This window comes from Maniola jurtina, chromosome 21 (genome assembly GCF_905333055.1).
Source record: "Maniola jurtina chromosome 21, ilManJurt1.1, whole genome shotgun sequence".
NCBI lineage: Eukaryota > Metazoa > Arthropoda > Insecta > Lepidoptera > Nymphalidae > Maniola > Maniola jurtina.
In genome coordinates this window covers 620,209-648,184 of record NC_060049.1, presented here as the reverse complement: position 1 = coordinate 648,184, position 27,976 = coordinate 620,209, and the positions used below count along the sequence as shown (strand labels likewise).

The 27,976-nt window shown below is 36.8% G+C and overlaps 1 protein-coding gene and 1 long non-coding RNA gene across 2 annotated transcripts in view; one reads left to right on the top strand and one right to left on the bottom strand.

The window, feature by feature from the left end:
* The window catches only part of LOC123876132 (allatostatin-A), a 40,842-nt gene extending 15,743 nt beyond the window's left edge, over positions 1-25,099 (top strand). Inside the window, exons 2-4 of the mRNA XM_045922286.1 lie at positions 20,850-21,098; positions 21,743-21,864; positions 23,668-25,099. Of these exons, the coding sequence (XP_045778242.1) occupies positions 20,851-21,098; positions 21,743-21,864; positions 23,668-23,984 (687 nt within the window). The 5' untranslated portion in view covers position 20,850 and the 3' untranslated portion in view covers positions 23,985-25,099. The remainder of the gene's footprint in view (positions 1-20,849; positions 21,099-21,742; positions 21,865-23,667) is intronic.
* Positions 1,272-25,378, bottom strand: LOC123876137. Its single transcript, XR_006798267.1, has 3 exons — positions 25,321-25,378; positions 18,533-18,536; positions 1,272-1,282 (listed from the first exon to the last, which is right to left on the bottom strand). It is a non-coding gene; the product is annotated as an uncharacterized LOC123876137 (long non-coding RNA).
* Between the last annotated feature and the right edge of the window lie 2,598 nt (positions 25,379-27,976).

Below are 27,976 nucleotides of genomic sequence, written 5' to 3'. Positions count from 1 at the left end.
AATAAGTTAATCGGCAATAAGTTAATCAAAAAGTAATTCCAAGTTCAATAAAAGTAAAACGAGGTAGTGGTTAAAATCCGTGCGTATTGCGGTCGCAACGCAGTAAATATCAATATACCGGGTATCCGCTCTACCCTATAACTCCTAATACAAGAAGTTAACTTAGTTAACTTTGATTTGGCAGCCCTAACAATTTTGGGAGCCTTTTAGAGAGAAATTACGTTAAATACTGGCGCAGATTCTGTTGTCTTTCTCTAAACTAAAAGAATATTTGCATCTTTTTTTTTTTGTAATATTGCTAATAAAGGATGGAACATGAGTTCTGTGTCTGTCTGTCCGTCTGTCGTGTCCGTCAAGAAAACCTATACGGTACTTCTCGTTGACCTAGAATCATGAAAAGCAGGTAGATAGGTCTTACAGTACAAGTAAGTTTGTGGTTACATCACCAAAAAATTTTAATTAGTATTTTCAATTTTCAAAGTAAGATAACTATACCAAGTGGGGTATCATATGAAAGGGCTTTACCTGTATATTCTAAAACAGATTTTTATTTATTTTTATGCATAATAGTTTTTGATTTATCGTGCAAAATGTCGGAAAAAATACCCGAGTACGGAACCTTCGGTGCGCGAGTTTGACATTGCACTTGGCCGGTTTTTTTTTTTAAATTAATGCTTTGAGTTTAAATAAAGTTCCCCTGAGACACCTTTTTAAAAACATTTTTTAACTCCCGACCCAAAAAGAGGGGTGTTATAAGTTTGACGTGTCTATCTTTGTATCTGTGCATCTGTCTGTGGCATTGTAGCTCCTAAACTAATGAAACGATTCTAATTTAGTTTTTTTTTTTGTTTGAAAGGTGGCTTGATCGAGAGTGTTCTTAGCTATAATCCAAGAAAATCGGTTCAGCCGTTTGAAAGTTATCAGCTCTTTTCTAACCTTCACTTGGCGGAGGTGTCATAAATTTTTAATTTACACTTGTTTAATAAATGCTTTGAGTTTTAATTCAGTTCCCCTGAGACACCTTTTTTTAAACATTTTTATTTTTAAACATCCATAACGCTCGCCGTCTCCGCGGCGTCCCGATAACACGGCTCGTAAAATCGGGACATAAACCTCGCCAGTAAAATCTTTTCATCGCGGGACACTTAATAAATTATCTGCGAAACCTTAGATTTGGTGTCATCATATTATTATTATTTTGATTTAAGTATCTTACGTCATTCGATGCTGAGGACATCTTTTATTATTTGGGCGGTGGGTAGGTAGAATATATTGGGGTGGGCTTTGAGTTTAAAGCCGAGCGCTTTTTGGATCTGTTTTCGTACGAATTTGACTCGTACGAACTCGTACGAACGATACCGACCTTCCGAATACTATGGAAGCGCATATAGACTAGGTGTGTGAAGCTGCAACTCTTTTTTTACCCAGCTATGTCAAGCCCAAAAGGAGGGTTTGGTTTTTGACCTGTATGTATGTCTGTCCGTTCCTATGTCCGCTCGTAATTACTCAACGACTCAACCGATTTTGATAAATGAGACGTCATTAGATTTGTCTTCATGGCCTGAGTGTCATTGGGTACATAATTTTCTAAAAAATTAAAATGGCGGATTTTATATGCTTTAATGCGCGGGCTGAAAAGTGCTTGAGCTGTGCGAGCTTTTCCTTTTATATATTGATAGATTTTTGATTGAGATAGCTTTTTTTTTTATTCACTATAGGTAAGCGCTTGACCACAATCACACCTGATGGAAAGTGATGATGTGGTCTAAGATAGGACGCGTTTACCTAGAAGGTGCCTATTCACTCTTGTTTTAAAGATACCCGGATTGTAATTGGTAGGAAACACTGAGCTTTTTCGTAGGTAGGTCCTACTTTAATTAAAAAAATTGGCAACTGGATATCGTTGTTAAAAAAATTAACAAAGATATCTAGTTGCGAACTTTTTTCAAAAAAAAATTCAATAAAGTGTTGAATTTTATTTTGTAGCTCAGTGCCTGTAAAATACGATTTTAAATTGAGGCTTAAACGACTACAGGAAGTATTCATTTGAGCCCCAATTTAAAATCATATCCGTGCAGATTCGTCGCGTGTATCCTGTTTTAACTATTGTATTAAATTTCTCATTTGTATTCGTGAAGCAATTGTTGATATACAACACCCACCATTATATTGAGCTCACTAAAATGGGTGTCAGACTTTAACAATGAGTAAAACGAGGTAAGTAAATAATGAAGGACTGGTAGAGAGAGCCCGGGTAAGGACCAACCTTCGTTATTTTATAAAATTAAGTTTCTCTGCGCATTGTCCACAACACAGGGACAAACGAGCAGGTACCTGATACAATTATTATCTGCCACGATGATCCAAACTTTATAATCACTGATTATCAATCAATTTAGCGTTCCGGTACGATGCCGTGTAGCAACTAAAGAGGTAGAAACCAAAGGGGTTTAATAAAACTGCCATACCTCCTTCAGGGTTAGCCCACTTCATCATCGCCAGGTGAGATTGCAGTCATGGGCTAACTTGTATCTAAAATCTAAATAGTAAAAAAAATGATAAATCCATACTAATATTATAAATACGAAAATGTGTCTGTCTGTCTGTATGTCTGTCTGTCTGTCTGCTATTTTTTCACGGCCCAACCACTGAACCGATTTTAATTAAATTTGGTACTTGGAATACATCCCGGGGAAGAACATAGGCTACTTTTTATCCCGGAAAATCAAAGTGTTCCTACGGGATTTAAAGGAACTGAAATCCACGCGGGCGAAGCCGCGAGCATCCTCTAGTATGAGTATAAAGAAGAGGAAAGAATATCTAGGTGAACATACTTAGCTGACTTGTTTTTAAAGTTTATCGGCGTGTTACTTGTATTTATTATTCCATTACTTGATTGAAGTGAAAACTATGGCTTTTGAACACTACATATTATGTTTTCAAGTAGATGCACATGCCTCTATCAACATATTTCTCTTGAGACTTGCTTGTTTTACAGTTTGCAGTATTATACATATTACAGTACAGTCCTTAACGTATATACAACTGAAATATGGAATTTCCTTATTGAAAAATCCTACTACAATGTATAGTATTATTTAAATGATAAGAAAGCTTGAGAATGCGTTGTTCAACAGCTTTGATAGTTCTAATCTTTGATGGTTCTTCTCGGTAGGAACGGCATTCCGAACCAGTGGTAGATTTTTTTTGACGATTCAAAAGCACTTGTAAAAGTTTAATTGAATAAAAACTTTTTGAATTTGAATTTGAAATTTAATAACTTAAGTGATTTTGTGAAGTGGTGATGATAAAAAAACCCGGTTAAGTTTATTGTTAGCTCTTCTCATAAGACCTACCTACCAACCAAATTTCATGATTCTGGGTCAACAAGAAGTAGCATATAGGTTTTATTGACAGATACGACAGACAGACAGACGGACAGACAGACAGACAACAAAGTGATAAGGGTTTAATTTTTCCTTTTGAGGAACGGAATCCTACAAACCCGAAAACCGCGAATTTGTGGTTATATCACACAAAAAAAAATTAAAATGTGTTCACGAAAAATTTAATTTACTAAAACACATGGCCAACAATGGCACAGTCCGTTATTAACTCGCAGTGTTCTATTTTTTTATTTTTTTTTACAAAAGTGTTAGGTATGCCTGTATGATGGTACAGCACCATGGTACATGGTACATGGTATGGTGGTTCGTGTCGACTCGCACTTGACCGGTTTTTGTCTCTATTTCCACATTTTGAAGTTCATAGATTTAGTGAGAATATTTAATCCGTAATACAGAAAACCCCAATTCTATTCTACTAATATATTCATGAGTTTAAAGTACTTGGCAAGTTCAAAGAAGGTAGTTTTTGTTTGAAGTCAGTTCAGGCTATGTGTGTTTAGGGTGTCTTGCATTTGTTAGTTTAGGACAAAGCTCTTTTCTTCAAAGAATTCAAAGACAACTGGCTACTTACTTTTTACGTCAATATTATGTACGGTTATGAATCAATACATAATTCTCATGTTGCCAATATCTATAGGTATTTTACTTAGGTAGGTACCATTGTCTAACAATCAGAAAGTGTACAATAGTATCTACCCAATTTGAATAAATGACTTTGACTTTGGTACATAGGTATAATATAATATATACTCTATTGACGAAATTTAAGAACAGCTCTTTTAACTCTTGCGAGAATAAGATAAATGTTCTTTTATTCAAGACCATACTAGTAGCTAACACCCACAGTACGGAAAAGGCCATGAGAAACAAAAGATGAAGAACTAAACCTTTAAATACACACAAAAAATTTATAGTCCAGTCCTTATAGTAAGTTCACCTCGGAATTCGAGATACCATTCGCCCATGAACATTTGCAGCACCAAAGGTCACTGCTAGGAAGGTCGTCAAAACAGCCATTATAATATTATGTTAATTCGGTTCTGGACCTAGATTAAACCCATTCAATATTCTGTAAAGTGTCTATAGGGACCAATCCTAGAGGCAGATTTTACGGATACAAGCCACCGTGGGCCATAGAGTACTAATAACCCTAGAGTAGCGATTATAGCTCCCAGTGGCCATCCCAGCTTAATTACATGCCTAAAAATAGCCTTATTCATTAACAACTTTTGATGAAATGAATAAAAACTGTTGACGAAATTTTGACCCCTTTAAATTAAATCCTTTGAAGTTAAATTTTTAATAAACTCCCTATAATTAGGGTCCGTACGACTTTTGTCGATTTTCATTTTCCTGTACTTGCTATATAATAGCTGTTATTAAAAATACATATAACTTGTATGTATTTTGTAAACATACTTATTACATTATAATTAATTATATTTTGGAGTACTTTTGACGCCAAATTTCTTTTAGCTGCTTTCGTTCTACATATTTTTTAATTTTCAGAGAAAATATCTGCAAGGGTTTGCCAAATACCTACGACAGTTTTATTAAAAGACACGGCAGACGGACAGATGGACAGACAGACAGACAAACAAAGTGATCCTACAAGGGTTCCTTTTTTCTTTTTGAAGTACGGAACCCTAAAAAGTTAAATTCTATTCTTCTGAATAGGCCAATAAGTCGTAGCCCGTAGCCTGCGTAGCACATAAACGTAGCTACGTAATCTTATTATTGTTTATCGTAACTATTCTACGGTCGTACTACGTGGTGCTGAGATGGATGTAACTTGTAACATGTTTCTTAAGTACGTCGTAAAACTAGAATATCTATGTATATAGAATAGAATAGAAGTAACTGCCTATTAACGTGCTATTATTCTCCTTAAGTTGAGTGAAGTCTGCCAATCCATAGTTGGCCAGGGTGGTAAAATATAGTTAAACTCTCATCATTCTGCAAAAACCGGCCAAGTGCGAGTCAGACTCGCGCACCGAGGGTTCCGTACTCGGGTATTTTTTCCGACATTTTGCACGATAAATCAAAAACTATTATGCTTAAAAAGAAATAAAAATCTGTTTTTGAATATACAAGTAAAGCCCTTTCATATGATACCCCATTTTGTATAGTTATCTTACTTTGAAAATTGAAACAGATTTTTTTTTAAATAATGTTACTACACGGTTTTCGGATTTATTCCTTTACTTGTGCTATAAGACCTACCCACCGGCCAAATTTCATGATTCTAGGTCAACGGGAAGTACCCTATAGGTTTTCTTTACAGAGACGACAGACGGATAGACAGACAGACAGACAACAAAGTGATCCTATAAGGGTTCCATTTTTCCTTTTGAGGTCCGTACCTCAAAAACCAAAACCAAAGAGTTTCCACGGAAATTATGAAAACCTAAATCCAGCGAATTAAATTGCGGGCACTATCTCATGATTTTATATTCAAATGACAATTTATTTATTTGCGATCAGATCAAGTGATCAATATTCAATAATAATATGAAGAATCGTCTAATATCTTCGCGAGCACTCGACTCGATTTAACAAAAGGAATCGAATAATGGCTTTCGAGTGGAATCGATTGCGAGCACACTTACTGAAGCGATCTTGAAAATTAAAAGGGATTTACCAACGATTTTACATGTTATTCATTATTTGATTAGACGTACTATTTTATCAAAACCTTTTTATTAAATTGACTTGTTCGTATAAAAAGAGTAAAACTTAAACCAATAAAATATAACATAAATTCAAAATTTGAAAATCCTCGACCCAAAACTCTCTAAAAAGTAAATAACTTTCAAACGTCTGAACCGATTTTCTTGGATTATAGCTAAGAACACTCTCGATCAAGCCACCTTTCAAACAAAAAAAAAAAACTAAATTAAAATCGGTTCATTCGTTTAGGAGCTACGATGACACAGACAGATACATAAATACACAGATACACACGTCAAACTTATAACACCCCTCTTTTTGGGTCGGGGGTTAAAAACTAAAGTTAAAACTAACCAAATTAAAAATAATTAGTTACGTTACTTAATATAAAATGTTGACTGACTCACAATTAATTGTCTATAGTACAATAATATGTTTCTTTAGCACTGAGCTCTACCAACAATTTAGGAATTTAAAAGTCCGAAGTTCCGAAAGATTTCCCCTGCGTGTTGAACTTGCTAGTTGTTAATTAATTTTGTTAAGTTTTTGTTAACTTGTTAAGTACCCTGTTGATTTCTCCGCTATAATTGTATAGAAGTTCAGCTACTTTGTGTTTTTCTTTTTGTAAAAGAACGTTCATGTTGCTTTTTAACCCCCGACCCAAAAAGAGGGCTGTTATAAGTTTGATGTGTGTATCTGTGTATCTGTCTGTGGCATCGTAGCTCCTAAACTAATGAACCGATTTTAATTTTGTTTTTCGTTTGAAAGGTGGCTTGATCGAGAGTGTTCTTAGCTACAATCCAAGAAAATCGGTTAAGCCGTTTGAAAGTTATGAGATCTTTTCTAGTTACTGTAACCTTCACTTGTCGGGGGTGTTATAAATTAATTTACACTTGTATAAGCTTTTACCTGGATTCACTTTCTGTGTCGTGTATCGCGGGCATCATCTAGTATGGAATACTTCTGCAATATAAGTTGCCTTGTTTAATTGATAACAGTAAAGTTATCAAGAAAGTTGCCGCGCCTTGAGCTCTTGCGATTATAGAAAGAGAGCCAGTGCGTGCCAGACCTTCGTTATTTTATAAAAGCTGAAAGTTTCTCTGCGTATTGTCCCTAACACAGAGAGGAACCATCAGCGACTGTGAAGTTTGGATCATGGTGGCCTTGCTACGTCACTAAGTGTCTGTCAATGCATGGCGTGATTTTTAATATTAAAAAAAAATTCGACTTCATACTTTGACGTAAGATTTTTAACACCTTTAATATCTGTTATCTCCCAAAGCCACCAGGATTCAAACTTCAAAGTCCCTGATCGTTCCTCCCTGTATTGGGGACAATACGCAAAGAAACTTTAGCTTTTATAAAATAACGAAAGTCTAGCACACGCTAGCTCTCAGTCCATTAATAAATAACTAGAAACTACGTGGTTTCTTGTATAGCAAGTTTCCTAATATAGTAGCTTATGAAATCCTATATTTATATCGCTATAATGAAATGTAACAGACAGGGCGAAGACGCGTGAATTTGCATACTAATGGAAAGCCCTGACGTCGCCTGACACGGCATGACGCCTTCTCTATATGCCTGGTGTAATTATTGTCACCTTCACAAGATCATATTCATGTTATACTATAAATAAACCACGTCCGGTGACTAGGTATGCGTAGATTTGGGTTTCTTAAAACTCTCTAGATTTTCACCAAAAAAAAATTAAAAAACCAAAAAAAAACAATAACCACAAATACTAAAAATTAAAACGGTACTTTAAATAAAACGTTATATACTATGTACTAGCCTATGCCCGCGTCTTCGTCCGCATGGACTACACAAATTCCAAATCCCTATTTTACCCCCATTGGGGTTTGACAGATGTCTACGTCACAATAGCACTAGCTTTCTGCATGCCTCGCCTGATTCGACCAATAGTTTTAGCTGTGCGTTGATACATCAATCAGTCAGTCGCTTTTCCTTTTATGTTAGATACAAGGGCACCTAAGTGTAGTTCTATAATATTTTTTTTTTGGAGCCGCACGAACCGTCTTCTCTTCATATTGTTTTGTTACTCCGACTCCAAAAAATACTATGTAGCCAAGCGGAAACCCTACGAAATTAAAATCAGTGATATTGAATTTTTGGCTTTAAATCAAGTTTTTGTGTTTCGAAACTAGAATTCTATAAACGTTGGTGAGTTGTAAAATCATAATACTAATCACCCTGTATCTGAGAGATTGTCTTGATGTTTCCCTACAATCGGTCTTAGGCCTCAATGGCCACAAATACTTTGATCCTACAGCACAAAGTGATCTTAGAAACAGCATTGTCTTGTTCAGTTTACAATACAAGCTTTCAACTAGATTTGAAATAGGGTTTACTAGTTCCTAGAAATCCTAGATTTGTTAGATTCTAATATTGAGACTTGGATACACGTAGTTCTTTATACGATCCCCTACATCAAAAGAAAAAAGGAATCCTTGCAGAATCCCTTCGTCGTTCATCCTTTTCTCAGAAAAACGTTAAATCAAATACTAAATTAATCTATGGTCACTTGGCGCTGCAAAAAAAAAAACAAGTTTCTAAGTCAATGAAATAATATTTTATTTCATTGACTTAGAAACTTGTTTTTACGACCAGAACTCGACGACTTTCCTATGAACTAGAATCATAGACTTTGATAAGAAGCAAGGTTTTATAACACACGCTGAGACATGTCAGTTAGTTTTGATCACGTAGAGCAAAGAGAAACTCAAAGCATAGCTATTTCCATCGCCCGCTGAGTGGCTCTGAGCTTTCTTATGCCGGGCATTAGATAGTTAACAATTTTAATTTTTTGAACTTGACTACAAGAACAAAAAATCTGAAAATTGTTAAGTATTATATTTTTTTATATACGACTGCCCTGAACAATTGAAAAAAAAAATTAAAGCCAATTTCACTCTAAATAAGTATGCAATTCTAACCCCCATACATCCAAAACCAATCCGTTCAGGCATTTAGAGGTTATGGTGGAATAAAAGAATTCTCATACATACATACATGAACCTTGGTACGGAACATTATACTCCTTTTTGGGCAGTCGTGTAAAAAAGAGAAAGTTCTCAATTCAATTATTTGATTTTCAATTTTTGTTTATGATAGCATGATATTTTTACGATCGCTTGATGTTAGCACTTGCAATCTCACCCAAGTAGTTATCTGAGAAGGAAACGCCAATACGGAAGGAATGGAATGGCCACTTTTTTATTATTATTATCTTATATTTTATGGGACCTTTGTCCGACATCGACATGAAGACGGCAGCTCCAACATTTCTATTAATATTTTAACATAGTAAATAATAAAAAAGCCCGATGTGTCCAAATAGTCAACTTACTAAGTCAAGTAACTTTTTATCAAATGTCAAAACACGCGCTTAGTATGCGAGCTTCTATGAAATACTGGATTGTGACGTCACAATGATTTGACGTGCTTTTTTTGTTTAATCGATAATTTAAAATGGCTATTACACGGACGTGGCTTTTTCGTATTTTGGAAGACACTCTATTTAATAACTTAAAATTTAAAAAACCCCCGACACAAAAACCTCTATAAGAAAACTAGAAAAGAGCTGATAACTTTCAAACGGCTGAACCGATTTTTTTGAATTATAGCTGAGAACACTCTCGATCAGGCCACCTTTCAAACAAAAAAAACTAAATTAAAATTAATTCATTCGTTTAGGAGCTACGATGCCACAGACAGATACACAGATACACACGTCAAATTTATAACACCCCTCTTTTTGGGTCGGGGGTTAAAGAGGAAAAGCCGACTGACTGACTGACTGACTGATCTACGCTGACAGAATCGCAACACACGCTGAGACATGTCAGTTAGTTTTGATCACGTAGAGAAACTCCAAGCATAGATAGCTATTTCCATCGCCCGCTGAGTGGCTCTGAGCTTTCTTATGCCGGGCATTAGATAGTTAACAATAGATTTTTAAATCACTCTTTAAACCTAGGGATGTGGGTGGTAGGTACTGATGTGGGTGGTAGGTACTGAAGCATGAGTAAGCGATCCCTTAATCTGGGACATAGATAAGGCACGCTTGCAATTACGATCATTGGAAAGGATCCCAGTTTTACACCCTTCGATATTAATTAAAAATAAATTAGGTGTGAGAAAATATTGGTTTTTATTCTAGAATCCATATTATCTAAGTACTTATACTAATATTATATAAAACATTGCGGCGAAGCTCTTAACGATTTCGGCCTGATGTTCGGGGGTCCATGGTTCGATTTCGGACAGTGCCGATCATAGAGGTATCAAAGCACAGCTTATCCTAATTGAATTAGCTTATCAATGCTTTCATTATTATAATACTAGAGTGTTAACATCCGCGTGGATTTAGGTTTCTAAGGATCCCGTAGGAACTCTTTGATTTTTCGGGATAAAAAGTAGCCTATGTCCGTCTCCGGGATATAAGCTAACCCTGTACCGAATTTCGTCAGAATCGGTTAAGCTGTTGGACCATGAAAAGATAGCAGACAGACAGACATACACACTTTTGCATTTATAATATTAGTATGGATTAGCTGATACCGCGACTTCGCCCGCGTGGATATATGGTTTCAAAGTTCCCGTGAAAACTCCTTGATTTCTGGGATAAAAAGTAGTGTGCAATCTCCAGGTCTTCAACCGAAACTATGCAAAAAAATGACGTCGATCCGTCGTTGCTTCGTTATGGCGTGATTGAAGGACAAGCCTGCAAACCAAAAAACAAACAAACACACACATTGCCATCGTGGTGGACTATGACCTAACGCTTCTCATTCTGAGAGGAGACCCGTGCTCAGTAGTGAGCCAGCAATGGGTTGATCATGATGATTTACAGAGAATGAACTATGAAAAACTGATCATCGCCTTAACACAAGTGTAAATTAAAAATTTATATCACCCCCGACAAGTGAGGGTTACAGTAACTAGAAAAGAGCTGATGACTTTCAAACGGCTGAACCGATTTTCTTCATTATAGCTAAGAACACTCTCGATCAAGCCACCTTTCAAACGAAAAAACTAAATTAAAATCGGTTCATTAGTTTAGGGGCTACGAGGGCACAGACGGATACACAGATACACACGTCAAACTTATAACACCCCTTTTTTTGGGTGGGGGTTAACAAATACATACATAGACTGCTAAAATAATAACCCTTTCTTCTTTCTTGGCTTTGCCGCAGTCGGGTAAAAAGAGTGATGAAAAAACTAAGGTCAATGAACACTGCTAATAGCAATAAGGTCTTAATAGGTACCGCTCAATATTTACCGCACTCGAAATTACCACCAAATATTAAATTTCGCGTTTAAATATGCTGACTCATACATCTAACATCGCTCTTAAACGCCAGGTTGGTGTAAAGGTCGATTTTGATTAAATTTTAGTTTGTTGACCCCCACACAATGTTTACAAAACATACTTTCAAAATGTTCGCGAGCTTTGGCTGTGCTTCAGCGTTGAAGAGACAATAAGCTTCATTTACGCCAGAGCAACATAGTGCAATGGGAAAAAACCGGTTTAGTGCGAGTTGTAGAAACCAAAGAAGTATAGGTTTAATGAAAACTACCATACCATTTCCAGGTCAGCCCGCTTTCATCTTAGACTGGATCATTACTTACCACCAGGTGAGATTGCAGTCTAGGGCTTATTTGTATCTAAATTTAAAAAAAAATCAAAAAAAAATCAGCTAAGTGCGAGTCAGACTCGCGCACCGAAGGTTCCGTATTCGGGTATTTATATCGACATTTTTCACGATAAATCACAAACTATAATGCATAAAAATAAACAATAATAATCTGTTTTAGAATGTAAAAGTAAAGCCCTTTCATATTATGATAGCCCACTGGGTATAGTTATTTTACTTTGAAAAAAGAAAATACTAATTGTTGTTTCATAAACACATTTTAATCTTTTTTGTGATGTACCGACAAATACATACCGTACCGGTTTTCAGATATTTTCCTTCACTTGTGCTATAAGATCTACCTACCTGCCAATTTTCATGATTCCAGGTCAACGGAAAGTGCTTACCCTATAGGTTTTCTTGACAGACACGACAGACGGACAGATGGACAGACAGAAAGACAGACAATGAAGTGATTCTATAAAGGTTCATTTTTTTCCTTTTCAAGTTCGGAACCTTAATCATACATTGTAAATACAAAAGTAGGCACATAATATAATAGACAGGTAGGTATGTAGTTTGTAATCGTTCTGATACCATCAACGATGGCACTGTTGACTAGTACAATATGACCTCTGTCTCATTATTTTTGAAGAAAATCACCCGCGTGTATTCATCCATGGTGTACGGGAATATTTAACAATCACAAAACGTCAAAAGCAAAGCTAAAGCTGAACCAGTTATTTGACATTCACGGAAAGGATTTTGGGAAAATCCGGATGTCCGAAAAATATGGGAAGTTCACAACAACTAAGTAAATAAAAATGCCAAACTCCGCGCGAGCTTTCATAGACTGCGCAAATAGGTACCTTTTTTAGGGTTCCGTATCGGAAGGGTGGAACAGGACTATTACTAAGCCTCGTCCGTCCGTCTGTCCGTCGTCTGTTTTATAAGTGGCATTATTTCGGTACAGTAACATCTTTGCCAAGAGTGTGGTAACTAAGTATGGCCGAAACCTCCCCCCAGCACTCCTGTAGGACTTTCACTATGGTTAAGCACTATGGCAGGCTATCACCGGCCACCGCGAATTTATCAATTCCTATATTGCTCCTGGGAACGAATCCATGACCTGCTTATAAAACCACGGAGTTCGTTACTAATGCCGATGCCAATAAGGTCATCACTTACAGGTTATTATAAACAAGAACAATTTTCACGGGCCATTTTTAAAACCAGACCAAAATTAATCAATCAATGTTGACATTTGGCTTAATGAAAGCAATTTGTGCGTTATAAAATTAAAATGTCTGCAAAATCAACGCAAGCGTCCCACGGAGCGTCGAGGAGTGATGCGAGATCAGTGATAGGGCAGGACGGAGGGAGATACTATTTATTGATAGCAGGATAATAATTTAGTACTTAAAATTAATTAAGCAGGCCCTGTTAGTCTTAGGCTGAGGTCCATAGACCGCACTTTGACTTAGCTCAAACTTAAGACACTGTTAAAACGAGACAGCGTTAAGTCACTAGCATAAATCTGTCCCTTATTAGTCTGAGCAAAGTTTGCTCAGCTTTAGTGCTACAAACCGGTTAAGTGCGAGTCGAACTCGGACACGAGGGTTCCGTATTGTTGTACAAGATATACCTACCTAACACTTTTATGTAGAACACTGCAAGTTAATGACAGACTGCGCCATCTATATGTGATTAAGTAAATTATTTTTTCGTGAACACGTTTCAATTTTTTTTTTGAATTGTAATCAAAAATTCTCATTTTCGGTTTTTTTCCTTAAGGTACTTGTGCCATAAGACCTACCTACCTTCCAAATTTCATGATACTATGTCAACGGAAAGTAACCTATAGGTTTTCTTGACAGACGCGACAGATAGACAACAAAGTGATCCTATAAGGGTTTCTTTTTTCCTTTTGAGGTACGGAACATTTCATCGCGATTAGGTAATGGCCTTATCTGGTGACAGAAGGGCTTGCTCATTTTTTGCGTAAAGAAACCTGGCTGTCCAGCGCAGAAATGCAGCCAGTATTCTTGGCACCATTCCACGCGGGCAAGATGTTTGTACAATAATTTTCTTTAGACTTACTCTATCATAAATATGTAGGTGTTCCTAAGTATGAACATTTAAGTATTTTCATTGTGTATTTTAAGAACTAAATTAAAAATTTCCTCAGAGCTCGAGCACAAAAGGATGTTCCAGTTTGTGTTGAACGGATGTGTGCATAATGAATAAAATAAGCACAAAAGAGGTAAAAATAGGGGGAATAAGGGCTGTAGTGTGATGAAGTTAACTTTAACAAGCGTTCTAAGAAAATATTGTGTTGTTTGCGGAAACAGGAAATTGTGTGATTTTATAACTTTTGCAATTCAAAGTGCATCCTAACCCGCCATTTTTAACCCCCGACCGAAAAAGAGGGGTGTTATAAGTTTGACGTGCGTATCTGTGTATCTGTCTGTGACATCGTGGCTCCTAAACTAATTATCCGATTTTAGTTTAGTTTTTTTTTTGTTTGAAAGGTGGCTTGATCGTGAGTGTTCTTAGCTATAATCCAAGAAAATCGGTTCAGCCGTTTGAAAGTTATCAGCTCTTTTCTAGGTACTGTAACCTTCACTTATCGGGGGTGTTATAAATTTTTGATTTACACTTGTGATTTTATAAGAATTTTATATACTCATTGACATGCTCGCGTCATCAAGGCGAATCTCATGACGTATCATTATTGGTTGAGCCGTTGAGTAATTATACGTTCGGACATAAAAACGGACATACATATATACAGATCAAACACATAACCCTCCTTTTAGGTATCGCCGCTGTCCGATAAAAAACAAGGGACTTTAAAAGCCGTTGCATGTACACTTGAAGTGATTGTAGATTAGAGATTAACTATCTAGTATGTAGCTGATAACCACTAACTATCGGATAGGATATGCTCACTAGGGCGGAACAGGCGTGATTGATATATCTCCTGATTACCTGTCGATAGCTGTCATTTTGTGAAAAGGAAATCTAGTCGAGACTGATGTCAGAGTGAATTCGAGTGAGGGAACTCTCGGTTTGATCCTGAATCGACGATAAGTATATCAAATAGGTACTAGCTGATGCTCGCGACTTCATCCGCGTAAATTTCGGTTTTCAAGAATCCCGTGAGAAATCTGCATATCATGCTGAATTTATTATCTGGATATATCGTGAAGTTACGTATATGGAATAAATAAAATAAAATAAATAAATAAAAGTTTAATCAGCTCAACAAAATCACAAAAAAAAACATAAAAATACAATTCATACAAATTACTTACAAATTATCAACTAAACTTAAAACTAGAAAATGTATGGAATGGCTCTAATGCGTTGTCGACAGCAAAAAGAAAATATTCTAATTTGGTAGCCAAATAAAATCATTGGGAATGCCGTCAATCAAGGATAAGAAATACGTTGTCGACAACGCACGACCACGGCCTTTGTATTGAATCTCACTCAAGACGATGATAGCACTAAGCACAATCTTGTTTCTTTCTTTTTAGTTTATTTTACTTGTACCAAGTCGGGTTCAAGTTGTCTCATTTTTTCCGTAGTCGGGTTATAGTTTTTTTATAACTATCTTTTGCCTGCGACTTCATAAATATAGTGTGTTATGAAGGAAACGGTGGCGGATATCGGGGTAAGGAAATGTTGCAGAAGCTATTGCATCCGCTGTGAACTACGATTGTGGGTCATGATCACTGGTTGTATACTTCATAGAGTTTTTCCTTTTATCAAGGAATAGCGTTTCCTATTTTTTATTATTATTATAGGGAACTCCGCGGAACCTCTTCGATTTTCCAGGACAAAAAGTAGCCTATGTCCGTTCCCAGGATGTAAGCTAACTCTGCACCAAACATCAAGATCGGTTAAACTGTTAGGTCGGGAAAAGCTAGCAGACAGACAGACAGACACACTTTTGCATTTATAATATTAGTATGGATTAGTCTTTAAGTGATCTGGTTACGTAGGATTACTTGTTACAAACAATGTACCCTAAAAACTATACAATGGCCAAAGCCAAAGCGTCCTAAAGCTGCCAACACGCGCTGACCCGTGACCGCATCAAACGACGTGTCCCGGCAAAGGTCACTTGTAAATATTTGAAAGTGTACTGTGTGAACAGAGCCTACCTACCCAGAGATATCCATTGTTCATTTTTAGTCCAGCCAGCGCTGAATGTGTACCTACTGATATTGATACTAGCTGATGCATACGACTTCATCAGCGTGGATTTAGTTTAAAACTAGCCGATGCCCGCGACTTTGCCCGCGTGGATTTAGGTTTTTCGAAATCCCGTGGGAACTCTTTGATTTTCCGGGATAAAAAGTAGACTATATGCTAATCCAGGATATTATCTATCTCCACTCCAAATTTCAGCCAAATCCGTTTAGTGGTTTTTGCGTGAAGGAGTAACATACACACACACACACACACACACACACACACACACACACACACACACAAACTTTCGCCTTTATAATATTAGTGTGATAGCGAGCAAACGAGCAGGCGGGTCACTTGATGGCGGGTCACACACAAAAAGCTAAATATATGTTTATATATTTATAAGCGGAAGCTTATAAAGCTAAATATATGTTTATATATTTATAAGCGGAAGCTTATAAAGCTAAATATATGTTTGCGCTTAACGACAACTATGTCTCCTGGAAAGCAACGATGAAATCTAGTTTGAAATCTAACACCAGAGGTACCAGAGGTTGCTGGCCTTTCAGGAATTCGTTGGTCCGCCCCTTGAATAACCCCATGTTGTAATCCAAAATTCGCTAAGGTTTTTAAAAGTAACGTGAGAACTCTTTGATTTTCCTGAATAAAAAGTAGCCTATGTCACTCTCCAGGTCTTTTACTATTACAAGTGCAAAAATTACGTCGATCAGTTGCGACGTGATTGAAGGACAAAACCAGCAAACCAACAAATAAACACACTTTCGCATTTATGAAATGGGTAGTGAGGTGGTATAGCCACAGATGTTCCTACATCCCATCTCACCCAGTCATCTTTGAGAGCACTACACTACAATGTAGTCAAGTATGTAGGACGTAGGTACTTATACCTGGCCCTTTTTAGCAGTCTATGTATGCATGTATGTATGTAGGTTTGTATTTATGTGTGTTCCACCATAGCCCTAAACTACTGATCCGTTATTATGGTCCAGGTGCCAAGGGTGACAATCTGATACGAAAAAAATCGCCCTGACGGACTGGTATTGAGTGGGATATCAAATGAAAGAAGAAAAAATTCTGAGTTCATCAATAAAAATGTAGTACCTAGGTACAATGTTACACCGAGTGAAAGAAAAACAATTTTATACTATACTAGCTGTGCCCGCGACTTCGTTCGCGTGGAATAGTGACCGCGCTTTATATTAAAGCCACGGACGCTCAGGTACGATGCGTGTAGTACGTACTCTGTACGTTAAAAATGTTCGCCGTGATTCTTTAAATTGACATAACTTTTTTATTTATAAACCGATTGACATGAAATAAACACTAAATGCTAAGTGAAGCTTACTACAATATATTAGTGAAAACCGTATCTAAATCGAATAAGCCGTTTCTGAGATTAGCGTGCACAAACACACAGACAAACATACAAATAGACAAACAGACAAAAAAAAATTAATTACAATTTCGGGTTCGGCATCGATATAATAACACCCCCTGCTACTTTTTTTTAATATATTTCCATTGTACAGACACCACTTTTCTACTATTATTTTATTATATGTATAGATCTATCGCTATCTATCGGCAGTTTGCGGGTAGTAGTCGAGTTTTAGTGCTGTTTAACTATTTTATAATAAATTCACAAAAAATGGAATCTTCTCCATACCATATGGTCCCTTGCATTGAACCTTATCGTTCAATTTTGGTTTTACAGCGCAAAGTTACCGAGATGAAAGTTATGGGTCACGCTAAAATTTCGAGATGACATTATAAAAGCTGTGCGGCTGACATCCGGGAGATCTTATTACGAGATATTTCGCCTGGAAGCTTCCCTACGCTCGCAATGTACTATATTGTGTTTTGGAAGCTACTCGTACAAGAACCTCATTTAGATTTCGCTCTAAACAACAATATAAAGTTATTAAACTAAAACTGGACTGAATTATGAAACAAAAAACTCGTGGGAACTTTTTGATTTTCCGGGATGAAAGTAGCTTATGTCCCTCTCGTCTTTCCTAACTTTTCGGAGTTAAGTGCGTTTGATGTAATTAAATATCACTTGCTCTAACGGTGAAGGAAAACATCGTGAGGAAACCTGCATGTCTGTGAGTTCCCCATAATGTTTCAAAGGTGAATGAATGAATGTATGTTTATTGTATAACTCAAAATTTATAAAACCCTCGACACAAAAACCTCTATAAGAAAACTAGAAAAAAGCTGATAACTTTCAAATGGCTGAACCGATTTTCTTCGATTATAGGTTATAGGATTATAGGATTAGAGGAACACTCTCGATCAAGCCACCTTTCAATCAAAAAAAAAAAATTAAAATCGGTTCATTAGTTTAGGAGCTACGATGCCACGGACAGATACACAGATACACACGTCAAACTTATAAGAACCCTCTTTTTGGGTCGGGGGTTAAAAACACAAATGCAAAGCAAAACAAAAATATAGGTAGGTATTTTGCGGCCTTATCGCTACCTAACGATCTCTTTCAGGCAACCAAAATGGTGCAAAGGACATAGGACATAGGAAAGGTGTGTGAAGTCCGCCGATCCGCACTAGGCTAGCGTGGTAAATTATAGTCAAAACCTTCTAATTCTGAGACGAGACCCGTACTCAGTAGTGGGCCAGCGATAGGTTTATCATGATGATGATGAAAGGTATATTTTTAAGGCTCCGTACCTCAAGGATAAACGGAACCCTTATAGGATCACTTTGTTGTCTCTCTGTCTGTCTGTCGATCCCTCTGTCCGTCTATCTATCTGTCGTGTCTGTCAAGAAAGCCTATAGGTAGAGTACTTCCCGTTGACCTGGAATCATGAAAGGCAAATAGGTAGGTCATATAACACAAGTAAAGGAATAAATCCGAAAACTGTGAATTTGTGGTTACATCACATAAAGAATGTGTTCATGAACAAATAATTGATTAGTATTTTCAATTTTCAAAGTAAGAGTATCATGCAAAAGTCGGAAAAATACTCGAGTACGGAATCCTCGGTGCGCGAGTCTGACTCGCACTTGGCCGGGTTTTTAAACAATTTAGGTTACAACTACCCGGTTACATACGATCGCAACATGCAATACAAACTCTAAAAGATGCAAGATTCCTGTGTGTCAAGAAATTCTTTATATCCCAAGCTCCGCTTAGAAAACCCTACGATTGAATTTTAAATCAGCCTTGCATACTTTTCAACTCCACACTAAAGAGACAACGTACGAAGGAAATTCGCCTTTTCCAAGTTAAAAATAGGATCTATTTTGGTAAAAATGGTGGTAAGTATGAAACTGTAAGTTAAATGTAAGAGACGAAAAGTTATTTTAGAATTCTAAAGACTCCTGTGGGCAGTTAGTAAACCTTATTACCCGACTGCAGCAAAGCCAAAAGGAAGGGTGTATATATGTATTTATTTATGTATGTATGTTTGTACGTTTGTAACCAGTTTCTGTGTGTTCCACCGTAGCGCCTAAACTGGGCCGATTTTGACGAATGAGGTGTCAAGCGATTCGGTGTAAAGGTCCGGGTGACATAGGCTACATTTTATGCGAAAAAATTGACCTAACGGATGTTACATGAAAAAAGCGGGGGTACAAAATTTTTTTTGCTATTGTATCGAGTTGGATATCAAATGAAAGGGGAGAAAATTCTGAGATAATAAAATATATAAAAGTACTACAACGTTAAAATATAACAAGCGACAGAAAAACAATTTTACTATAATATTTCAACGTTTATTAAGACGATCGCAGTCTGGTGTTAGTTTTCAACTTTATCTTGTAAAATTGCGAAATATATACGGTAGCCAAGAGTCCAAAATTCAATTTTCAAGTCTAAACAAAGTTAAAGTGCGATTTATAGATTCCAACCTTAGTATCGTGGCAACCCTCTGCCAGATTTTAAGTTTAACTTCATAGTCGCTGATCGTTCCTCCTGTAGGAGACAATACGCAGAGAAACGCTCAGCTTTTATAAAATAACGAAGGTCTGGCACGCACTGGCTCTTAGTTTTTTAGAAAGAGATCGATGTTTCATTACTTTAATACATGATGTAATAACGTTCAAAATATTTAACGCGTAGGCCTCAGCTTTAATAATCCCATCTGAAAGTAATAAACCCAGCCCAAAGGCCGCCCGCCGAGTGCATATTGTTATACCGCCGGGAAGCAAAGCCGGGCTAAGCTTATTAGCGTTTTCATGGTTGACTTATGATTTGATATTATGATTTGATGATGGGCTAAGGGTCCAAGAGACCCTGTAATTTCTAGATTTTACTCATTTAGAGAGATTACCGTCTTAGCTTTGCTTGCCTGGTCAGCTCAATATACACCATAAAGCTGAGCTACCTACTTAGTACTTATTTACTTAAATTGTTCTTTTTTTTAAGTTAAATGGCTCGTGTCACTTGGAGAGATTCTAACGATACCATCCAAATCTGTTTAGGCATTTAGAAATAAAGAAACTCACATAGATAGATGAACCCTGAACACATTGAGTAGGTATAGGTACTCTTTTTGGGCAGTCGTGGCAGAAAAGATTAAGAACCCTAAAATGGAAAATCTCAAGTTTTTTGACCCAGCGCGGTTTGAGTCGTAAATCGTAGGTATTTTTTGAAAATTGGTGAGACGGTGGAAATTCAAAAAATCCGGAGACATGTATTTTTTCAAGTTTCTTTAGCGCATTTTCAACGTAACTCATTTTCAGCAATGAAAAATAAATGAATTCATGATGTTTCGTGAGTTATTTCCATTTCAAGTAGTTACAGAAAGTAGGTACCAGCTATATCTACGTATTTAGTCGATGTAACTAGCGTGAGTATAGCTGGTACTTTCTTTACTTAAAAGGCATTCATGATGTTTCAATAATTTCCGTATTGTTCCAGAATGCTCTACCCATCTGTAATCATCATCCTAGTCATCGGCGCGGCTGCAGGCGTTCCGGAAACCACCCAGACTGACCCGGCCACCCACGACCGCTCTCAGCAAGAGACCCTACAGGAGCCGGTGCCAGATCATGTGGTCCAGATGGAGAAGAGGTCCCCACACTATGACTTCGGGCTGGGCAAGCGAGCCTATAGTTATGTCTCCGAGTACAAAAGGCTCCCTGTATATAACTTTGGGTTAGGGAAAAGGTAAGGATAAAAAAGTTCAAGTCCTTTTTAAAGCTTCGTACCTAAAGGTTTAAGGTACTTTTGAATTATTTTTAAACTAGAGGATGCCCGCGACTTCTTCCGCGTGGATTTAGGTTTTTAAAGATTCCGTGGGAGAATTCTTTGATTTTTCTGGATAAGAAGTAGTCTATGTCCGTCCCCGGGATATGAGCTAACCCTGTACCAAATTTCGTCAGAATCGGTTAAACTGCTGGGCCGTGAAAAGGTTGCAGACAGACAGACACACTTTCACATTTATAATATTAAGTATGGATTTTCATGGCGACCCATTTGAAATTTTTATTATTTTTTGTTATAGCGGCTACAGTGTGGAACATTCTGTGAAAATTTCAACTCCTCTATCTAATACGGTTTCCTAGATACAGTCCGCTGACAGACAGACGGACGGACAGCGAAGGCTTAGTAATAGCAACCTTTGGATACGGAACCATAAAAAAAACTTCCACTATTACATTTCTAACATTTTGTAAAATTCAACCTGACTTCTGAATTCTCTTCCCACACAATTTTCCATTTTTCATATACATACACTAGAGAGTTGAATACTCTAGATACAACAGTTAACTGACGTAGACCAAATTTAATAAACTTCTATTCTATTGCAGATCACGTCCGTACTCCTTCGGTCTGGGGAAGCGGTCAGTAGACGAGGAGCAAGTGGACGACTTTCCCAACGAGCTGGACCAGGGGACTTATGACGTTTTCGACCAGTACGATGATACACCAGGTAAAAGATATGCATACCTAACTCATTGGTCTGGTTCTAATAGTACAGGATATTTAATAGGCATCTTCAAGGCAAACACGCTTTACTTTAGGTTGGATCATCGTTTGTCAGTAGGCCAAGGGCGAGTCAGACTCGCGCATCGAGGGTTCCGTATTTGGCCGAAATTCAGCCAAGACGGGTATTGCTTACTTACTCGTAGAACTAGAAACGAGATACGTAATGACTATCTTATGATCTTATTACTGTATATCACTGAGGTAAGTACCTCGTAAGCAGTAGGTTTTTAGGGTTCCGTATCCAAAGGTTGCTAACGGGACCTTAATACTATAAGTCTCCACTCTCCGTCCGTCCGTCCGTTTGTTTGTAAACAGGCTAAATCTCATCATACATAGGACAAATAGGTAGAGAGTAGAAATTTTCAGTGTGAACTTCTGTCACCACTAGGTACCTATAAGAAAAAGTAGTAAAAATTTTGAAACTGCCACCGTTAAATTAAAAAAAAAATACATAGCGCTATAATCTTCTACGGTGGTACGGAAACCTTCGTGCGCGAAACCGACTTACACTTGACCGGTTATTTTGATACGTACTTAGGCGCTATTCGTAACAGGGTTCTCAGAACAAATGCTTTCATAAATAAATGAATATATAAGTAATATCTTTATGAAAGATATTACTTGGAGTTATTACTTGAAGATAGATGAAGGTGCGTCTATACAATATACATATTATAATAACTTATGATGACTTTCTGGCACAGTGATGAGCGGTACAGTCTTGCAAATGTGAACGGTCTCGGGTTCAATCCCCGGGTTTCAGTCAGTCAGTAGCGCGAGTCAGACTCGCGCACCGAGGGTTCCGTACACGGTTATTTTTTCAACATTTTGCACGATCAAAAACTTTTATGCATAAAAAATAAATAAAAATCTGTTTTAGAATTTACAGGTAAAGGAAATCCTTTTTTATGATACCCCAATTGGTAAATTGAAAATACTAATTGCCTGATCATGAACACATTTTAAATTATTTTTCGTGACATGACAAATTCACGGTTTTCGGATTTTTCTTTACCCTACCTACCTGCCAAACTTCATGATTCTAGGTCAACGGGAAGTACCCAATAGGTTTTCTTGACAGACACGACAGACGGAAAGTCGTACAGACAGACGGACATACAGACAACAAAGTGATCCTATAAGGGTTACGTTTTTCCTTTTGAGGTATAGAACCCTAAAAATTAGTGCCCTAAAGGTCAGTTAGTTCACTGTGGTTCCGTGCAGAGAGAGATAATAAATGCATTGTTAACGGATTTACGGAATCCCAGTTACAAGGCACTGAAAATCAACAGAACAAAGTTTTATAGAGCAGCTACTTATTTGAACTTTTGTTAGAGCACCTAGCACCTACCTACATAATTATTATAAATAAATAAAAACATTTTATTTCAGTCCATATTACAACTGCCCATAGTTTATTTAAATTAAAGTAACATTAAAATGATCACGATATACTCAAAAATCTAAGCCCTAATTCACACGAGCGTTAAAAAAGCGTGAACAGATACTTGCATACAATGCATTTGTTCTATTTTAACGCTTTTTAACGGGCGTTAAAAAAGCTTATATGAATGAGGCCTTAACCTTAACATTAATATTTCGCTACGCTAAAATGCAAATGTACCAATAGATTAAACGAATGAAAAAGAATGCATTAGAGGTTGTTATTAAGATGTCAAAATGTTATTGTTTTTAAAATACAATAAAAATTGTTTAAAAAAAATTCACAGTAACAATTTTTTTACAGCATACGAGGTGAAACGAGCTCGGCCCTACAGTTTCGGCCTAGGCAAAAGATTATCTCAGAACGACGACGACGCTGCTGCTGAAGAAAAACGCGCAAGGACCTACGATTTCGGCCTAGGCAAACGGCCGCACATGTACAATTTCGGCCTCGGCAAACGCGCTAGAAGCTACAATTTCGGCCTTGGAAAACGTCTCGCGAGCAAATTCAATTTCGGCCTAGGAAAACGTCAGAGGGATCTTCACAGGTTCAGTTTCGGCCTAGGCAAAAGGTCTGTGGATATGTCGTATGACGAAAATGACAACTATATCGATGTTTAGATTTAATTACGGAATTTAAGTGGGAACTTGTGTGGGATACTACGATCAAGTTAATGTGCAATCGATTTTTTTATTTCAATCCTATATTAAATTTTTTATAGATTTTTATTTACTTGTATGTTAAATTAATAAAACATATATTATCAATTAGTTAGTTATGTTCCTAGAATTTGTATGTGATAATTATGTACACTGTTATGTTTTCATTTAAATTATGGTGGACATATTTTAGTCCAGAAAAGTTAGGTTCTGACTCGGAACTAAAAAGTACGGAATTCTTTTTCCAGTCAAAAAAAAATTAATGTACGTATCGTAAGATTAATTAATTATATCTGACCCCTTTTTACTAGTATAACTTTCCTTGGCTATTTATCGAATGATTGTATATCTTAAGTATATTATAAATACTAGATAATTAATTAATCATTGTTTTGGCGGGGAAATAATTCCACGTAAGTTTTCATTCTAGTCACTGTTTCTAGTCTGTATTTTTGTGGTATTTATTTCATATTGTCAGTATTTCAACTTAAAATAATAATTTCATAATATTCTCAGAGTAAAAACGTTTTCATGTTTTAACACAAATTTTTTCATGTCATTAATAAATGAATGCTATGTTTTTTTTTAAATATTGATTATTATTATAATATAAACTGAATTTTAAATGAAATAAGTATTTAGTAAGTTTAATGCGCATTTTTGATTTAATTTTGTAAATTATTGTTAATGTAGTTGTATAGGTAGTAAACATTGTAAGTTGATAAATGCTTATTATTAATATTAATATTAAATCATAGAGCTATGAAACTGTGTGAAAATTACTTCAATTCGTTCGTTTTTTAAATAAACTTATAAAATCGTGCCAAATTAAATTTTTGATCAGAAATTATAAGTCTCTTAAATGTAATTTTTGTATATCTTTGAATTCTTTTAAAATTTTATGTAAAAAGAAAGAAAAAATTCTAGTCAATTATACCAAAGGTTACTCCATAGTTTTCGTAGTTCTATGAGCCTTCTATGTAAGTTTCTTGAAGACTTGACGTGTTGTTTTGAATGTAACCAAATAAATATACAAATAAAAGAAAATTATACAAATCATAGAAGATTGCATCATCTTTTTGTTTTTAATTCTTGGTCCCTTAATTCCAAATTTGAATAAAAGCATCATCATCACGAACCTATCACCGGCTCACTACTGAGTACGGGTCTCCTCTGAGAATCAAAAGGGCTTAAGACAAGTGCGAATAGGCTGACTTCACACACCTTTCAGAACATTATGGAGAACTCTTAACCACGCAGGTTTCCTCACGATGTATTCCTTCGCCGCTAAAGCAACCAATACGAGATATAACCAGAACGCTAGCAAAAACGAAGATAGTGATAGTATTGATGATTACTGACATGATATTTTAAAGTTCACAATATAGATACAATTGCAAATAAAACATCGGACTGACGCTAGAAGTCAACGAACGTTAGGTAAATAGACCAATGTGCCTATTTACTCAGGGGAAATGCCGCGTCGTATGTGGTCATTGCCCCGAGTTTTGCACGCTATACATTCATCATCATCATCATGATCAACCCATTTCCGCCCCACTACTGAGTACGGGTCTGCTCTCAGAATGAGAAGGGTTTAGGCCATAGTCCGCCACGCTGGCCCAATGCAGATTGGCAGACTTCACACACCTTTGAGAACATGGAGAACTCTCAGGCATGCAGGTTTCCTCACGATGTTTTCCTTCACCGTTAAAGCACGTGATATTTAATTGCTTAAATAAAACGCACATAACTGAAAAGCTAGTGGTGCGTGCCCGGGATCGAACCCCCGACCTCCGATTAGGAGGCGGACGTTCTAACCACTAGGCTATCACAGCTTTTAGCGCTATACATTGCGGGGTTCAAAATACTAAAAGAACAAAATAAGGCACACGGTTATTGGCATTGGATCCAATGCCAATAACCCTAAGTTTTGCTAGCGTTCTGGATACGCCTTGTATAATTTTTTAAAACGCGTTGAATTCCAAAAAGATAAGAGGTGCGTGCCTACGATGGACCCAGGACTCTCCAAATAGAAGATAAACCCTTATTTAGAGTTAACTATATTATATTTTAATCTCTTTGAACTTGGAGTCAACATAATTATAACAGTTTTGTTGAAAACTACAACCACCTATTAATATTAATAAGCTTGAAGTTCCAAACCCTCATTAAACTCCACGATTAGACGGTAGACCTCCCACACAGGTGACAAAAACCTGCGGTTCATTAGTGGAGGTATAGCGACCCCCAAAGGTCTCATTAAATTATCAAAGTTATATTGTACCTAAACTAGTACCCACGAGTATTTTGAGTTTCAGAAATCCAAATAAGCGACCAATCAAAGCGAAGCGGTGCGGGCCTTTGAAAACATTATAGAGAACTCTGAGGAAGGTATACAGGTTTTCTCACAATGTTTTCCTTCACCGTTAAAGCAAATGATATTTAATTGCTTAAAACGCACACAAGCTCGTGCCTGGAGTAGCCTGGTCCTCTCTTAACCACTAGGCTACCACCACTATTCAATCATCATGATCACTCCATCGCCGGCCCACTACTGAGAACAGGTTTCCTTTCGGAACGAGAAGGGTTTAGGCCAGGTTAGGTTAGGAAACGCTAACCAAGTGGGGAATACCACTCTTCACACACCTTTGAAATCTCTCTCAGAGAACTCTCAGACATGCAGGTTTCCTCACGATGTTTTCGTTCACCATAAAAGCAAGTGACATTTAACTTCTGAAAAATATGCACATAACTCCAAAAAGTTTGTGTGTGTGCAAGTGTGTGCGCAGTTTCGACCTATAGAATAAAAAGCAAAGTCAAAGTCAAAATCATTTATTCAAATTACTACAACAATTGTACACTTTCTGTATGTCAAACAATGATGTTAGAGATGATAATTAATTACGATGATAATAACTTAAAACTAAAGCTACGAGGGTTCCAAACGCGCCCAAGTCTGAGAAGAGCCCACAACAAACTGAGCCAACAACAAAAGCTAGGCTATCGCCACTAATTTGCGTCTATCATACTTTATCCTAAATCTTTTATTAATTAATATAGACTGCATCTCCAGTCCAAACAACGAAAGTACAATTAATGTATATTAAAAATTCATAACACCCCCGACAAGTGAAGGTTACAGTAACTAGAAAAGAGCTGATAACTTTCAAACGGCTGAACCGATTTTCTTGGATTATAGCTAAGAACACTCTCGATCAAGCCACTTTTCAAACAAAAAAAAAACTAGATTAAAATCGGTTCATTAGTTTAGCGCTTCGGTGCCACAGACAGATAGATACACAGATACACAGACATACACACGTTAGACTTATAACACCCCTCTTTTTGGGTCGGGGGTTAAAAATTATTCCGCAAAAACATTTCGCCAAAATTTAATAGCACTTTGGAAACGGAACTGAAGCCGACATAGTGCGGTCACTACGCTAATTGACAATAGCTATCTGTATCTAGATATTAAACACGGACATTGAGTTGCAGACCATAGAGATGCAAACCTTATAGACCGACGTCGAAATAACACCTCCTCATATTAATAAAGACTTAAGAGGGGTCTCTCCGTCACTCGCTCCATACAAACGTAGTTCCAATTTCATTTGAATATTAAGCAACCAAAGTCCAGGAAATTTTGCAGACATATTCTAGAAACTAATATCTATGCCTTAAGAAAATTTTGAGCTCATCAATATTAATGTACAACAACATTAAAATATACCAAGCGACAGAAAAACAATTTTACTCTAATATTTCAGCGTTTATTAAAACGATCGCAGTCGGGTTTTAGTTTTCAACTTTATCTTGTTTCTTCTGACATAGCGATTGGAGGCTGTTTTAGGTCGGTACTCTGATTGGTTTGTATACGTATTGCTCTTATGATATACCAAGAATCTACCTCCGCTATAGAAAGCAAGTCCTACTGAGAAGAGCCGATA